The sequence below is a fragment of the Neolamprologus multifasciatus genome, chromosome 20 (genome assembly GCF_963576455.1).
Source record: "Neolamprologus multifasciatus chromosome 20, fNeoMul1.2, whole genome shotgun sequence".
NCBI classification, from domain to species: domain Eukaryota; kingdom Metazoa; phylum Chordata; class Actinopteri; order Cichliformes; family Cichlidae; genus Neolamprologus; species Neolamprologus multifasciatus.
The window spans coordinates 851,224-868,326 of NC_140458.1; the positions used below are offsets into that span (position 1 = coordinate 851,224).

At 50.0% G+C, this 17,103-nt stretch overlaps 1 protein-coding gene across 2 annotated transcripts in view; it reads right to left on the bottom strand.

The window, feature by feature from the left end:
- The window catches only part of LOC146493974 (nucleolar protein 4-like), a 104,726-nt gene extending 92,901 nt beyond the window's left edge, over positions 1 to 11,825 (bottom strand). For both annotated transcript variants that reach the window (XR_014871621.1, XM_085146636.1), the window contains exon 1: positions 10,796 to 11,825. Coding sequence is in view for 1 of the 2 variants with exons in the window: in XM_085146636.1 (XP_085002762.1) it covers positions 10,796 to 11,155 (360 nt within the window). In the remaining variant the exon portion in view is untranslated. The remainder of the gene's footprint in view (positions 1 to 10,795) is intronic.
- Positions 11,826 to 17,103: the final 5,278 nt, after the last annotated feature.

Below are 17,103 nucleotides of genomic sequence, written 5' to 3' on the forward strand. Positions count from 1 at the left end.
CGACGCCCGTCAGATCAACACGAGAGGAGAGGGTTACTGTGACGATGATGAGCCAGAGAACGATGCAGACACGAGCACGCAACAACACACTGCTGCTCTGAGGAGCACTGAGCTAATTATCCAGCAGCGCTGGCAGCAGGGCAGGGAGGGGGCACAGAGGAGGAGAAGGAGGTGAGCGTGGGGGGCGGGCATCTGTGGGGAGGCTGAAAATGGAAGAGAAGGCATACTGGAGAGAGGTATGGTTTTTTTTTTAAAGGGGGGAGGTGGGAAGATGTGATAATGAGAAGGCCGCTGTCCCACAAGAACACCTCCCTCCTCCTCCTCCTCCTCCCGCCTGCTCTAAAGCAGGAAAACCTTCCAGAAAACAAAAGATTCTCCAACAGCTCCACCTGAACACAGAGAAGACCTGAGTGCAAAGGAAAACCAATCCGTGGTTTAAACCAAAGCATCAACGCATCGAAGCATCGACGCATCGACGCATCGACGCATCGAAGCATCGCGTTTCCTGCAAATAAACCCAGAACAACCCCCTGTGCTGGGTTTGTTTCAGAACAGTTATAATGATGTTTAAGACCGTATATGTTCATCATGTAACACTTTATAGAACAGCCGTGAACGAGGGCGTAATTCCCCTGTAATTAAACAGAATGTCAGGTGTTTGATTTGAAATGACACTTGAGTTATAATTCAGCATCAGACTGCTGTTGAACAAAGGAAGAATGACACTGTTCAGATTAATCTGTCCTTCGTACATCTTTGCATCATGTTCACTGTGCTGATGTGCACGATCGCCGTCGTGTTCTGCATCATCTGCAGCTCCATAACCAGCCTGTGAACTGCAGCCTGTCTGTGAATATAGTTACTTTGTAACTTCACAGAAAATATGCTGAAGTTTCATTTAAGTACTGAGGCTGTTTTATAACGAGTTAGCAGAAGTAAAATAATGTGCTGCAGTGCGTTCGGTATTGTACTCGGCACAGGTAACGAGCAGCCATCCCAACGTGTTTCTGGATCCATGCACAGGCCGACTTCCTTCACTGGGACAGCGTGGGAAGAGAGTCCCAGCCATCCATTGGTCGCTCCATCCTTCACTCGTGACCACAACAGCAGAACGCACAAAGCAGAGTTGCTGGTGTCAAAATAAAAGCTTCAGAGAGATCAGGGTAAATGTTTTAGATCAGATCCTCCATCTTTGCAGGCTGGCAGCGCTTTAAAGATTAGCATAAGAGGAGACGCAGCCCGGATTCGATGGGCAGCTCAGACGACGGGATGACCCGAGTGCCGCCTGCACCTGACCCACCGCCACGGTTCATGAGCAAACACGGCAGAGGGAGAGCCCGACACCCACAAACACACCGCTCACACCTATCAGAGCGCCACACGCAGCCTTCACACATGAACAGGTGCTGCTGTGGAAGTGCAGACACACACACACACACACACACACCAGTGACGTGCTGAAGGTCGGTTAGAAGCATTAACCTGTTATTTCATGTGTTCATACACAGTGTGCGACCATATTGTGCAGCAGCTGTGCCGCGCAGCACAAATACACAGTTACAGTTTGCACGCCGCGCAGCTTCTCTCTGCTGATTTTAATCAGTTTCCACCTCTTCGGTGAATCGACCATGACGGCGCTCTGATACTCGTGATGAAATGAGCGACGCAGGAGCATGATGGGAAAACCACCTGAGCGGTCGCTGAGCTGCTGTCCTGCTCCGAGGCAGAATCATCTCCACAAGCGTGACGGAGACCGTCGGGGCCAAACACGATCGTATTGGCGCCGTCGCCTCGTCACGCCGACCGAGCGGTCTCTGCTGCATGTGAGGAAGCATCGCTTCCACACAAAGAGCCCACACGTGATTGTAGTTTGTCTGAAACATGACCACCTGCAGCTTCCTCGTGCAGTAATGGGGTCGTAGCTGCGGCGTGGTGACGCACAGCAGCTCCACCCGTCGGTTAACACAGACTCTACCAAAGACTGGAACTGCGTTCAGAAGCGCCGCCCTCCTCGCTCACCGTGTGGCGTGTTCACGCGAACATGTGTTGACTCAAAGCAGACTTTACTGCAGCTCGTCTGGGAGCCGTCCAACCAGCACACTCGGTTCTCTGACTGACGGCTCACGTTAATGATGCCTGGTGGCGGCTGTTAATATGGCCGCCTGCCTGTCAGGTGGTGGTGGTGGTGGTGGTGGGGGGGGGGGACAAGAGGGAGGAGAAGGTCAGCAGGAGGAGGAGGAATGAAGGTGGAAATTGAAGCCTCGCAGTCTAATTAAGACTGGTGTTAATTTCTTTTCACCATCGCCAAAGGAGACGTTCACCATAGCAACAGGAGAACATGGAGGGGGAGGTGATCTGAGCGTGCTCAGTGAAGGTAACGGAGCGAGGATCCACGCGGAGGTTCTCAGCAGCTCTGCTCCTCTCTGAGGGAGCGCAGAACCTCAACGCTCGGACGCACACGGCAACGTCGCTCCTCCTGTGAAAACATCGCCGCGTCCAGGCCGAGCGCCCCCTCGCTCGATGGAGGTGAGGGCTTCCTGGCGCCGCTTTGTTTCTGTGAATAAACTCTTCAGCGGCGCTCTGATCAGCTGTGTGCACACGCAGCACAATCTCAGTGTGAACGCTCGTCTCTGTCCATGCAGGACCGCCATCCTCCGCCCTCCCTCTGCTAGCCTTAGCCTGACCGCAGCGCTGCAGCTAACGACCACGATGCTCGTGGTTACCAGCTCTCGACTTCACGACCCTCCAAACGTTTCCATCCAGCCCCGCCCCGAGTTCTGTGTTTGTACTGATGCATAAGGAACGATGTACGTGGCTTCTAAGTATCACGTTACTCTGACCTTTGACCTCACCTTTCTTTCACACATGAACCCTAAATGAGCATTAATGACTGAATCTAACGTTACTAACAGTGACACAGGTTTCCTGTCATGTTTGAACAGAAGCTGCACTTTTACTGCAAACAAAGACGAAAGAAAACGCAACGCCTGTAACAGCAGAGCGCCGCGCCGCGACAGCAGAGCGCCGCTTTGAGTCTGGGGATCAGCTGAAGGCGGGAGGTGAGAGAACGGCATCGAGTTCTTTCTTCAACGCTTAATTTCAGGCTCGTTTTTCTCATATTAAACAAAGTGGAAGAAGAAAGTTTATTCTAGTTTTAATTGGCTGAAGGTGCACAGCAGGTGACCGCGCTCCTTATTTTAAACACAGCGAGCCGTATTTACCGAGAACTCTTTGAAGGCATGGCAACCAGCTAATTTCAGCCTCACCAATTAAGACTTTGAGCTCAATCTGTTGGAAGAAGTCACGTTCTCTTTGTCTCACATCCAACCAATTAAAGTGTTTTAGTGTTTGGAAAGTTTGTTTCTTTGTTTCACTTTATTAAAAAAAGACGCACAGAGAGAACAAAGACGTTTGTGTCTTTGTGTGTTTAAAATCTACTGATTCATACAAGCTTCAGTTCAGCTTCAATAAAATCAAGAAACACCTGAAGCCATCGATTGCAACTCTCAAAAACTCCAAGGTCAGATGTTCAGATATTGAGATGTTCAGTTTGAAGCCTTTGAGGCATTTTTAATTTAGACTTTCTTTTTATATATTTTGAGATATTTAAATTTCAGCTCAGTGAAACACTTTAAGCACAAGAACTTTTTCAGTACCGTGTTTTTTGGACTATAAGGCTTAAAATCCTTTCATTCACTCAAAAGTGCACCTTATGTACGAATTCTGGTTGTGCTTCCTGGCCTCGAACTCATTTTATGTACCAGTCACCTCTTGATGGATTGTTGGAGCATTGCAGCCTCGGAGTAATACTGTGTGTAGGACACAGGAGCAGAGCAGCTGTGATTCAACATTAATGCATCAAAGGTACAAAGTGGAGGAAGCAAGAAGGAGGAGCCAAGTTTGACTCACCTGTTTGGTTTTGCTTAACGCGCCTTATGGTCCAAAAAATACGGTAACTTCTCTTTCTGGTAGAAATGTGCTGCAAATAAAGAACTTTGTGTTGACCATTTATAAATCATCACTGCCTGTATGGACAGCAGTTTTAAAAAGTGAAGCTGCGGTTTTAAGCGATGCGGGTGAAAACTTTGGGTGCACCTAACTTCTGTGCAACCACGGCAACAAGCCGTGCAGCAGCATCAGAATCTGTGAGCTGTCGGCGTGTCTGCGTGAACGATCCACGCGCTGCGTTTACGCCTCTGTGGAATCTGTTATCTGCTCTTTAATCATTTGCTGGTTTTTGAAATAGTTTCTGACAAAATACATGAATATTAAAAAACTGATTCAGGACTCAATCAATTTCTCTTTATTCAAACTCACACACACACTCCTCGTGCATATGGTACGACAACTTTTCTCCGTGCCCCTGGTACACTGCGCAGAAACACTTTGCCACACAAACGCGCACACACACACACACACACACGCACACACACACACACACAAGCTTCTCGTCACAGCTTCCTCTGATGTTTCCTAACTCATGAATCATCAGCACCGGTTCGAGACCAGTGACGTGCGCTCGCTGGACTCCGGCTGCTTCTCCGATTTATGGAAAACTTTTGAACAAGAACAGCAGGTCAGAGGCTGAGCGCCGTTTTCCCACCGTGAGCGCTTCATCTGTTCACAGAGTCGCCGTTTAACCGTTCGTGCTCGAAACAGGCCGACGTCTGCTGCTCCAGCTGGAGACGGCCGACAGAGGAAGTAGTCATCACATGGGCCTGACACCAGCGCAAAGATAGCAGCTATTATTAGTCTACAAACCATCAGTGTTTCCTGGGGCCTCCGAGTGCGTCAGTACCAGAGTTTACTGTCACCAGCAGCAAACACACAAACAAGCTTCACTCACCTTAAAATGGTTTTTAAAAAATACACTTTTTTACATTATTACCCCAACCAACCAACGCCACCGTGGCATAGAGACGTGGTCCCGCTGCTGCTCAGAAAACACCCTGAAGCTGAACGTTGTTCATCCACACAGTGCAGCAGAGACGTGTCAGCCAGGACAGCCTTCACCACGCCCCAGCGACGGGCGAGTCGTCCCCCTCGTCCCCAGACTCTGCTTCCATTACAGGAAGTGAATTCTGATGGCTGCGTTCTCCATCGTGGAAACAAAGCCTGACGTCACAGTGCTGATTATACTCACACGTGTCTGCAGTCAGTGTTTTACCTCAGTCAGAGTCCTGCGTGATCCTCAGGTGACTGTGTCCAACCACAGACTCCAGCTGGATAATTAAGCTCAAACTTCTCTGCTAATTGAAACAGATCATCTGCTGTCTGTCGCTCAGATTGCAGATTTTGTGCTACTTGGCAGAAGCTACAGGTGTGCAGTACGTTAGCACTTTGACTATAAGCGTGTTTAAAGCGAGCGGCGTGCTCTGCAGACTGTGCTCGTGTCTGCAGAGAGTCCTGCTTCTGCTCTGGAGACCCTCTGTGAGCTCGAGGGTCAGAACCTGCAGCAGGTCCATGAGCCGTTACAGCGAGCAGCACCAGGACCGCCAGCCGAGGCTTCGCCCACCTGTCCATCGCACAGCCTTTCACAGCTGAGGGGTAAAACTGAGGAGGAGGAGAGGAGGCCGTCACATCGTCACATGGATTATGATGTGAAGCATTTCCATTTGCTGGCTGGAGTATTCGACTTCGCTGTGACAGGAAGCGTGTTTCCAAACGCCGTCGCAGCCGTCAGTAACAACTCGCTGCAACGTGAGAGCAGCAGCTGTGCTACACTCAGTGTGTGACTCATTCACCTGCACGCACACCACCTGTGAGTCAGTGTGTGTGTGATCAGCTGTTGATCCGCTCGGGTCATTCCCCGCTCAGCGTGACGCCGTCAGACAGGAAGCTGCTCGTTCGAGGCGGCGGTGAGATCCTGGTTAGTGTTTGTCAGCTGGCTCAGCAGGTAGCAGACGACACAGAAACAGACGGTCAGCGAGCACAACACAAACACAAACAAACATCAGAGCGGTCAGAGCGACAGCGGGACGCCGCTACTGGGCGCGAGCAAGGAGAGCAAAGCCTGTATATGAACGATGAACACAGCCTCGAGTCGTGGTCGTTACCATGGTATTAATTTGACACCCTGACCACGATAAAGTCGCCTACATCATCTTCATTCATCATTCTGAGGCTGAAGGTCAGCAGGTCGGCGTGACATCAGTGACGCCAACTCCTCAGTAAGGAAAATTGCTATTGGCTGTCCCAAAAGTCACTAAATGACATCAGTAACAGTAAGAGAAGAACTGACGGCGTTACAGTCAGGACGGGAGCAGCGGCTTCGTGTAGGGGTGAAGCTGCAGCTGGGGGCGACTGCTGCGTGAGGACGATCCGCCGCCCGTGAGCGCTTTGGCACGGGCGAGGTGCCCACGGCAGCACCGCTGCTTGTTGAGAGTAAGACGATACGTGCTTGAAACTGGGAAAACTAAGGAGACACTCTGTGAAGGAACTATGAACAAAGAGTAACCAGGCAGGCTATGAAACAGTGACACAATAACGGAAACTATGAAAAGATGAGGATAACAGACGATCTGACCCCGACTGAGCAGAAACACACGGATTAAGTCCACATAAGGAATGATCAGGGGAATCACATGGGGAAAACAGCTGACAACAGTTAACATAACGACAGGACAGGAGACGTGAAGATAAATACAATAAACAAAAAACACAAGGATCCTTCAAAATAAGACAGGAAACATAACGAGACCCAGACATGACTCGAACTTGACAAACAAAGAAAACTTGGACATGAAACATGACAGATAAACACAGAAGACTTCACACAGGGATGAGACCAATGGGGATAAATCATGAAGTAAAACTGTAACCTCGGCATGACAGAACGTAACTAGATAAACTGAAATGAAACTAGACTGAAAGGAATAACAAAAACATCAAGAAACTCAGAATACTGGGTCACATGACCCAGGACCAGAAAAGTCGTCATAAGTCTCCAATAACACCTGAAAAGTCGCCAGATTTGTCGCTTTTTTGAGAAAACGTTGGTAAGGAGGTCTGAAAACCCGCTAAATATAGCAACAAAGTGTCTAAGTTGGACACTGCGTGACGTTAGCAGAGCGCTAACATCAGTTGGGTAAAACATGTCGATCACACGTATTTCAGATTAAAGTGAAATGATCTTGTTACCACAGACTCGGGGTCAGTGGACGTTAGGGATGGTTATGATTTAGGAATATTTGAATAATTATTAAATAATAATGAAACAGTTTCTTCGTCTTTCAGCTCATAAAATCAGCCAAACTCAGGAACAATGATCAGATAAAACCTCACAGTTATTAGACCTTCTATCTTCGGGGAAATGTCAAACGTGAGCTTCACTCAGGTGTTGCAGGTGACGTCCCAGCGTGTCACGCTCTGCGCTCGCCGTTCATGCATCTGGATTCCTGTAATTTGTTTAAGATTCTGCTTTTACCGTCAGAGCTCTGCGTGGACAAACATCAGCACACAGCACATTTCTTACAGCCGTACAGCAGGTGCAGGTCATGTGACCAGAGCCTGCTCGGCGTGCAAACACGAGGCTGAAACCTAAAGGAGACTCAGCGTCTCCACGGGGTCTGTGGACCTGTGGTCTTTCTGTTTGTAGCAGGAGGTTAGCTAACTGGTTTCCAATAACACGCCACGTTGTGACTGAAGGATCTCCAAAAACACTAAACCAACAACTGTGGACGCGAACGAGGGCGGAAAACTGACCAGCAGCGACGTTTGGAGGGTCAAACATCTGGATAGATGTGATTTCTATTTACCCGTCCTGTCTTCCTTCTCTCACCCCAACCAATCACAGCAGATGGCCCCGCCCCTCCCTGAGCCTGGTTCTGCTGGAGGTTTCTTCCTGTTAAAAGGGAGTTTTTCCTTCCCACTGTCACCAAAGTGCTGCTCATAGGGGGTCATATGGTTGTTGGGTTTTTCTCTGCATCTATTATTATAGGATCTACAACTGCCTGTTGTTGTGATTTATAAATAAAATTGAGTTAAATTATTTGACAGAATCTTTCATCCGTCTCACGTGTACTGAGATAAACACACAAGATACGATTTCCCATTTTAAGAAGAAGTTTGAGGGGTTGTTGGTGGACTTGGTTATCCACTCACACCAGAGACACACTGAGTTTAGCATCGCGTTAATTAAACTTTGAGATATCGAGCCGGTCAGGGTTAACAAGGAGCAAAGCCCCAAACAGGAAAGCTTCCCGGATGGAGGTCTCTGACAGTTCCCCTCCTCATCTTTCCTGCTCAGTGTCACTGGTGGTAGCATGAGGCCCTACCTGGCCCCCGCAGAGGTTCCACAGGTAATCCAGCTCCTCCTGGATCAGTAAATGGTAAATGGTCTGTAGAGCGCTTTACTGGTCTCTAAGGACCCCAAAGCGCTTTACACAACCACACACACATTCACACACTGGTGATGGCAGCTACATTGTAGCCACAGCCACCCTGGGGCGCACTGACAGAGGCGAGGCTGCCAGACACTGGCGCCACCGGGCCCTCTGACCACCACCAGTAGGCAACGGGTGAAGTGTCTTGCCCAAGGACACAACGACCGAGACTGTCCAAGCCGGGGCTCGAACCGGCAACCTTCTGATTACAAGACGAACTCCCAACTCTTGAGCCACGATCGCCCACAGTAAGGTTTGCTGTGTCTCCCAGCAAAGTCTCAGGAACATGGAGGAGATACTGTGAGAGCTGGACAGGGCCGTAGAAGGCCTTAACCCATCAGCAGGGCCAGTATCGGCTGCTTTGTGGCAGCAGGACGAGGATCAGCTCTGGAAAAGCTCCACAGGACACTGGTGTGAATGTCTCTGAGCAAACAGAGGCTTCATCGGGGGCCCGAGGGCCCGACGTGGGCTCACTGCCCAGCGTTGGGGTTTGCCATAGAATACCAGAACTGCGCTTTTCACAGATGACAGCAGCTTCACCTGAGCACATGTGTGCTCTGGGGAGGCATACCCATGGAGGGACAGACCTGTACAGGCTAGGCACCCTGACTGGCCTCAGGCATCAGGATGAAATGCTTGGAGGTTGTCACGACGATGCCCACGAACAGAGCTGATACTGTGCAGCAACATCAATGACGCCACAGTGTCACAAAGTGTGAAGAATAAATCTAAATCAAGTTTGGAATGAAACACTAAAGAGTTTCTATTAAATATCAATAAATTATTATTAGATAAATTGTGCTTTTACTCCTGGATGATCCCAAAAATACATCTGATATCAGCCCAGAGTCACTGACACACCAGAAGATCCACGGCGACGTAACATCGGGACAAAGAGCGGGAACGATGAGGGCGGAGCGTCAGGAGGGAGAGCCTCCCACAGTCTCCCACAGATGTCGTTGTATCAGGCTGTGGTTTCAGTGAGGATTGATCTGTGCATCACTGTAGCGTCTACCTCACTGTTACTCCACCTGACAAAGATCTATTCAGGCTTTTGTGCATTAAACCCACTTAAATAAAATACAGATATTTTCCATCACATTCCCGGTGAAAGCCCAAACCTCGCTGCTGGGCACCGGGATGTTTCATATGCAGCATGTGTTTTTAAAAAACCACGAAACGTCATAAACGTGTGAAGACGAGCTCATTAATCTTCCCACAGACGTCCACGCGGGTGCAACGCTTGACCAGGGTTTGATTTTCAGCGTCAGTGACTGAGAGAGCCGCAGCTGAGCGGACGTGCTGTTATCCACCTCACCTGAGCGTAGACCGAGCCGCCGCTCAGAACAATATGGACTGCGTTAAATTAGCAGGTGATGGCGGGGAGCTTCAGGGCTTTGAACCCTTCTCTTCTGCAGCGTCTTCTCAATCGTGAACTTTGAATTATTGTGGAAATTAGCTCAACTGAAAGAAAAACCTGAGGAGATATCCATGGATTTGAAGTCGATGCGGCGACTGTTTGTAGCTTTGTTACAGTGTCAGAATCATTTTATCTATGAAAGCATCCACATGTTCAGAGTTCAGGAATCATTATGGGATGTAACGTAAACATGAGCAGTGAAACAGGTTTATAAAAGGATCCAGTTCAAAGGTAGCCGACGTTTCCACGGCTCTGCTCAGGTGTTTGTTGTGAAGAGAAGTGATTATATTATATTACAGCGTTTTAGCCTGTTTCAGCTTCATTAGGCATCCGCACACACAGACACACACAGACACACACAGACACACACACAGACACGCACACACAGACACACACAGACACACACACAGACACGCACACACAGACACACACGCACACACACACACACAGAAAAGGCCTCAATCATCTGAACATCCAATCAGGAGACTAATGAGATTAATCTGACTAATGACGCCTCGCGGGCACGTTCACCAGCATCAGCTAATAATCATCAGTGTGACGTCCAGAGAAATTCTAACTTTTCACATTTAGAGCACAAATCAGTTCAAAGACAAACATTTACACTGTGAACAGGAAACGTGAGGTTTGTACGTGGAAATAAAAAAGATGCGCAGGATTCATTATAAAGAGAAATCACAAACAGCATCGTGTGCACCTCCTCAAACATCCTCATCATCATCACCTCCTCTCACCTTTACTGTTTGGTTTTTTAATAAAAACACATCTACCCCTGAATATGTCCTGTATAAATAAAGTTTCAGTAGTTTGAATAGTTCTGCTGGTTTTACTTTGAAACTGAGCTCAGGTGGAACAGGTGGCAGTGAGCCAGGTGAAGTGCAGCTTCACTCTCACTTCCTGATTCTCTCTCTCTCACACACACACACACACACACACACACACAGCTGTGGCAGAAAGAGGAACCGTCACTAACCGTCGCCGCCTTGATGGGCACGTAGAGCACCGGGCCGCCCGCGGAGCCGCCCTTGGCGTCGGGCAGCGTCCTGACCTGGAAGCCTTTGGATTTGACCCAGAACTTGAACTTGGCGTTGATGTGATTTCCGCTCTTCTCGTGCAGGAACAGCGCGTGGCTGTTCTCCTCGTCCCCCTGCAGCAGCGTCTGCAGGATCTTGTTGTACTTGCGGCGGGTCACGGTCTTCGTCTTACCGGAGTCTCCGTACGTGCGCAGGCACCAGTCCTGGAACTCCTCCGCGGGAGCCCCGGGGGCCCGGGCCCGCTGTAGGGCGGGGGCCGTCACCGTGTCCCCCGCGCTCCCGGCTGTCCTGGTTGCCATGATAACCGGCTGGGACGGGAGGGAGAGCCGCTCCGCTCGTGCGCGAATCCGCTCACCGTCCGGGTCTGACGGATCCACCGGACACGCGGCGGCTCCCTGCCTCCGCGCCGGGGGGAGAAACGAGTCCGGACCCGGTGAGCTCAAACACGGCCGACACTGGGCAGCTGACAGCGGGCAGAGGCGCTAACGTGTCCGACAGGAGAGCACGCCTCCTCCGTTTTTAAATTGCCGTCTGAGAAAAAAGCCTCCCCTCTCCTGCTCCTCCTCCTCCTGTGTTGCAGAAACACGAGTGAGCGCCTCTGGGATGTCCAGGAGAGGAGACGGAGCTCCTGCTCCGGTGTGGGGGGGGCGGGGGTGACCCGCGCTCCTCAGACACACCTGTTACAGCGCGGAGCAGTCGGTCACCTCCTCCTGCTGCGAGCTCCGCTGTCGGTCAGGAGGCTGCGGGCTTTCGGCTGTTCATCACCGTCGATGCGGAGCTCCTCCTGCGGGCTGATGGAGCTGACCGGACACCTGTTTGATTCCTGCTCCTCCTCTGCTCCTCCACCCAGCGGCTGCAGAGCGGAGGGGCGCGTGGGGCCGTCCTGAGCGCGCGGAAAGCAGGAAGCGTCAAATATGAGCAAATCAGTACTTCCTGCCCACCAGAGCAGCGGCAGACAGGTGAACGCGACGTGACGTCATTAAAAGCTTCACCAGTTCACGTCTCTTAAAAAAAATTCACCGTGAGTTTCACGGCGTGCACGAGTCACGTGACCCAAAGAAAACAAACTGCATTTTATTCACAGTTAGTGTGTGAGCTCGTCTACGACACACACACACACACACACACACACCTGCTAATCTGAGCGCTGCTGTATGAACCACTAGTAGATCAAACAGACTGTAAATAAAGGATGGAAACCACCACTATGACATCACTCACATCCAAATAAAGTCCGTCAGCCTGAGTCTGCTGTTTTCAGGGTTTTATGTTTTAGACTTTGAGTCTTTTATATTTACTTCTCTCACCTTCGTGTATTTCCTGTGTTTGTATCCTCACTTCCAGGTGTTTGACTCTCAGCAGAGCTCCAGAGTGAAATCTAGTCGCAAATCCAACCAAATTTTTCAGTGGTGCAACTAAAAAAAATCCTTGGTCCAACTGTTCCAGTAACAAAAAAAAAGGTCTCTGCAACTCTGCAAGTCTCCGTGTGGTCAACAACTGACACACATCATGTGTCCCACTCAGAGATAGTCAGGGGTGGGACCTCTGTGATTGGCCGTGGTCCTTTGTGTGTATTTGAAAGTGCAGGCGGATAGAGGTGAGCAGCTTGAATAAAGCGATATCGATTCATTAAATCCTGAATCTTTTAAATATAAATGTGTTTTGCCAGAAACGCCAGAATCTCAGGTTAAAGCTCTCAAAAATATTTCAACAACCACCAAACGGTAAATGAGAGCAGGTCACGGACACAAAGACGTAAACACAGAGCGGACCGACGAATCAGAATCAGCGTTCTCTTTCGCAGCTTTCTCACAGGACGGCCCGTACACGGACATGCCGTCGGGGCTGAAAGCCGACAGCTCGCTGACTCTGATGACAGCGAGGCCGCGCTTTGCGTCTTTTTTGCGCTCGATTCTGAGCTGCAGGTTTTCTCTCTCTCCACCCAAAATTCATTGAACCAGCAGCAAAAGAAGATCCAAACTACACTTCACGTTTGATAAACATGAATTCACTCTGATAAAATCACGCTGGAGTATAGAAATCAGTGATGATGCCCAGCCCGGGTGAGCAGCCTGGGCCCACAGAGTGGACGTAGCTGTGGGTGATGAGAACAGATGAAAAGAACGATTGATGACTTTTTCTTGGCCTGATCTGACACACAGCCATCAACCTCTGAGCGCTGAGAGAGCAGCAGTGCATCCAGAAACACATTATGTGCTGCGACAAATGCCCAAGTGCCCCCCCCCCCCCCCTGGTCGTCAGAGGAGCCGATGTGATGATGAAGTTTAACATCGTCTGCAGTATTACCAAAGAGAGCCAACGCACTTTAAGCACGAGCAGTTTTTCAGTAACTTCTCTTTCTTGTAACTGAGCTCCAAATAAAGAACTTTGTGTTGACAGATTGTTCATCATTTACAAATCAATAGTGTCTGTATGGACGGCAACTTTCCCCCAAAACTGTGCATGTAAAAGTGCACCTCACTTTTGTGCCGGTGCACCTTTTTTTCTTAGGTGCACCGGTGCAACCCTGGAATCACGTTAGTCTAGAGCCCTGCTTAGTGATGTCATCGGGTATCTGTCGTTATAGAGCTCCGCCTTCCTTATCTTCCAGGTCTCAGTTTGTGACGTTCGCCTGTTTAGTTATTTCCTGTTTTATTGTGGTAACCTTTGTTTACTTCCCCTCACCTCGCTGTTTGTTTAGCCTCACCTGTGCGTCTCACCTGTGTCCTGTCATTATGTCTGTGTGTTCAGGCTGCTCTGGTTTGTACTCGTGTTTTCAGTTTGATGATGATGATGTCACAGAGAGGGGGCGTGTACTCACTGCTGTTCAAACCTTCTGTTTGTGGGGGGCAGCCAATCAGAACAGAGAACACCAAGTTTCTGACAGAGGAAGAACTGAGGCGTGAGACACGGAGATGGTAAAACCACAATGGGACCTCTCTTCATTTAAGCCTTGCTACCACAGAAGAAGACATCGCAGCGCCACGAAACTGCTGGTTTCTCCAGGAGACCTCTCAGGTGGTCGGCCTTATTTCCTGCTCAGGAACGCCATTGAGCACAGCTGACGGTTAAACCAGCAACAAACGGCGTGCTACTGTTTTCAGAGGAAAGTGTGACGGGTTCGTTTTCCTCACGTTCACAAAGAAATCTTCCTGCAAACGGACCCAAAACATCAGCTCAGAGCAACGCCGCTGCTCACTCCCTCTTACAGGCCTTACTCCCTTTAACCTCTAACGTACACGTTAGCACGAGGCACCTCGCCACCTTCCAACAGACTGCGTGCCCCCGTGACCCCTGCTGTTGTGCACCCGCCTGGGCTGAAGCTCTCCCTGAAAAAGCTTCATCACAGCTTTGTCTCCTGCTGCACCTGCAGAGGTGAAGAACAAGATACGATTGTAAGAATTAGAGCAATAATATAGAATAGTGAGTTTTTAAAAATACAAACACAAAAATGTCTGTTTGGTAAAGTTAAAGTGAGTAAAAGTCTGGAAAAATAAAGTGTCAGAGCAGAAATAAGGACTTTATTTTGAAAGATGTCGGTATGAAAGCCTGTTTTTCTACAAACAGCTGGTGTTCAGTCCAAACTCGGCCGTTATGTTTGCGTCTCTGTGTTTCGTGGAGGCCCCCGAGTTTCCCCGTAGGAATCAGAGAGAAAAGGAGGAACTCGAGCGGAGGATGAAAATAGCCTTCCACCACGGGAAGTGAAAGTGTGTTTCAAAACACGCCAGTTTGTCCTCCTTCTGTCCGGGAGGCCAAGGCAGGCGGTGGAAGCCAACCGTTGTCTGAGGCGTCGTCGGTGAAATGCGCGAGGGGCTGATCACGTGACACAAGCCAAAAGTCACAGATGTGACCCTGCAGCATCCGTCAGCAGCAGAGCTTCTCGAGTCATCGCAGCTGAAACAGACGAACGTTAACGGAGCTAAATCTGTGGAAACCATCACAAATGCGAGGCGTACGCACTTAAGCGTGATTTATGCATCTGATCGATCCCAGCATGGACGCCTGCAGGACTGTAGCCGGCGGTGGACTTTCATGCTGGGATCTTTCTCTCTGCCTGTCAACTCTAAAAATGTGTTGCCATCGTCCACAGTGTGGTCTGGTGATTTGGTGACAGAGATACCGCGCTGTCATCTCAGGGCGTGACGCATGTATGCAGTCTCCACGCCGCGCACAGCCTGTTGCTCGCTGTCGCTGCAGGAGAGTGCAAGATAACGTCCCACTGCACACACCTGTGAAGTCAGCATGAGCAGGCTGAGGGGAAGTCGCCTGCGTGACGCCTAGCAAGGCGTGGATCTGACCGTGAAGCTGTAGGCTAACGACTCACCAATCAGAGCCCAGCAGTCAGTGAGCATGTGCATGAAAGTCCTTCAAGTTTTATTCAGTATGAATGAGCTGTGTCCCAAAACGTCGGCTGCATCATCCTGAGGCCGCATTTGTAGACCGATTACGTCACAGCGACGCGCCGAAGGCTGTCCCAATTCGTCGACTCCTTCAAATGCGTCCTCCTTTTCCCTGAATTTGAAGGATGGGTCAGGCGTGTCCTTCGTGGCCCACCATATCCCAGAATTCATAGCGCGGCCCAGCCAATTCCAGTTTCCAACAATGGCGGCGCTACTAAGTTTTAAAATTACTCTTATTAATCTTTCTGGGTCACAAAATAAAGTTTTAACATATTTTCAGGTGTGAATGTAGCTGTGTAAACATCAAATATCTGCTCGGTTTATCAAGATATCGCATATTTGCAAAAGTGTGCCGACGTTTTCGGAGCATCTGCTACCCACCAGCTCGATAGCTGACCGGGGGGTTCAATGGTCACTCGAGCCGGCGAGAGCAGCGGACTCCGGCTTCATCGCTGTCTTTCGCTACTCAGGTTAAACATGATATAGAAGTCACTTGGATAACTTTTTTCGGTGTTTTATTTGTTTGTGAGTAAATCGGTTTGGCTGAGATCAAAGTTATTAGATTATTAGATTAAATAAAACTTTATTAATCCATCGGGTGGGTTCCTCCGGGATTTTTCACACAGCTGAATAAACGTCAAACAGAAAACTGATTAAACAGAAGTGTGAGACGGTCGAGAGTTTACTCCAGTGTCCTGTTATATTTTAGACAGCAAGGAGCAGACGGCGAGTTTATTAAACTCCACCGAGTCAGCGGTGACGCAGATCTGAAGGCTCGACCGTCACATTTCACAGCCTCACACTTCCGGCCTTCTCGGTCTTCAGAGGACCCGGCCCACGTAGACCGCGAAGGCCGGATCTCCGAACGATGCCGCCTACGTTTTGGGACACAGCTAAGCGGTGATGTCACCGAGGGGCGGTTTCTTCTACAGGACCAGAAGAAATGTTGTAACCATGGATACTGCCCCCTGGTGGCCACTCAGGCCCCTGAGCTACGTTCATCTTTTATACAGTCTGTGGCAAAAACCACATCTGTAACACCTCAGTGACTCAGCTGACCCCTTCACACTTTACCCATGCACATGTCACACAGGTCGCAGGGGGAGTCATTCATTTTTTTTGTTTTTTTATCAATCACCTGGATCACCTGTTGAGAGAGAAAAAAAAAGAGAAAACAAAAGAGAAAGCAAAGAGCAAAGAGGGCACCCCACCCCCGAAGTGGCCCGAGTGAGCCCCAGGCTCCAGGCCCCAACAAGCAGCCACCAGGAGCGCCTACCTGAGCGCGCAGCCCCGGACACAAAGAACCACCAACGCACCGATGTCTGAGGGCGTCTGCCACTGGTAGGGGAAGGGGTGGGGGTAGATAGGCCTCCAAACCTTGGAGGACCTGAGATGTCCCCAGAGAGGTGGCGTCTGATACCCGACCTGACATATGGACACAGACATACAGGCACACACAGATACAAACATCCATTCCCACCCTCATGCTCTCATATGCAATTACTCAGCACTCACCCAACATGGAGACAGACATAAAGAGACGCTGTACACACAATCACACTCCCCAAGCGTACTCTAAGAACCGGGTCTAGGTACCCTTGCCCCTGGAGGGGGGAACTGCACCCAGGCCCAGGTGGTGTTACCCTTTTCCCTGCGGTGGGGAGAAGCAGACCGGCCCGACTCCGCAGCAGCAGGGAGGCCCCAAACTCCAGACCCCAGTCGGACGGCCAACTCCTCCTCCTGGCCCCCCCGCTCCAGCAGGCTGCAGAGAACGGGGGTGTGAGAAGACTCCAAACCTCCCTCCGCCCGCTCATATGTAGTGTTGATGCATGTGTGTTCTAAGGTGC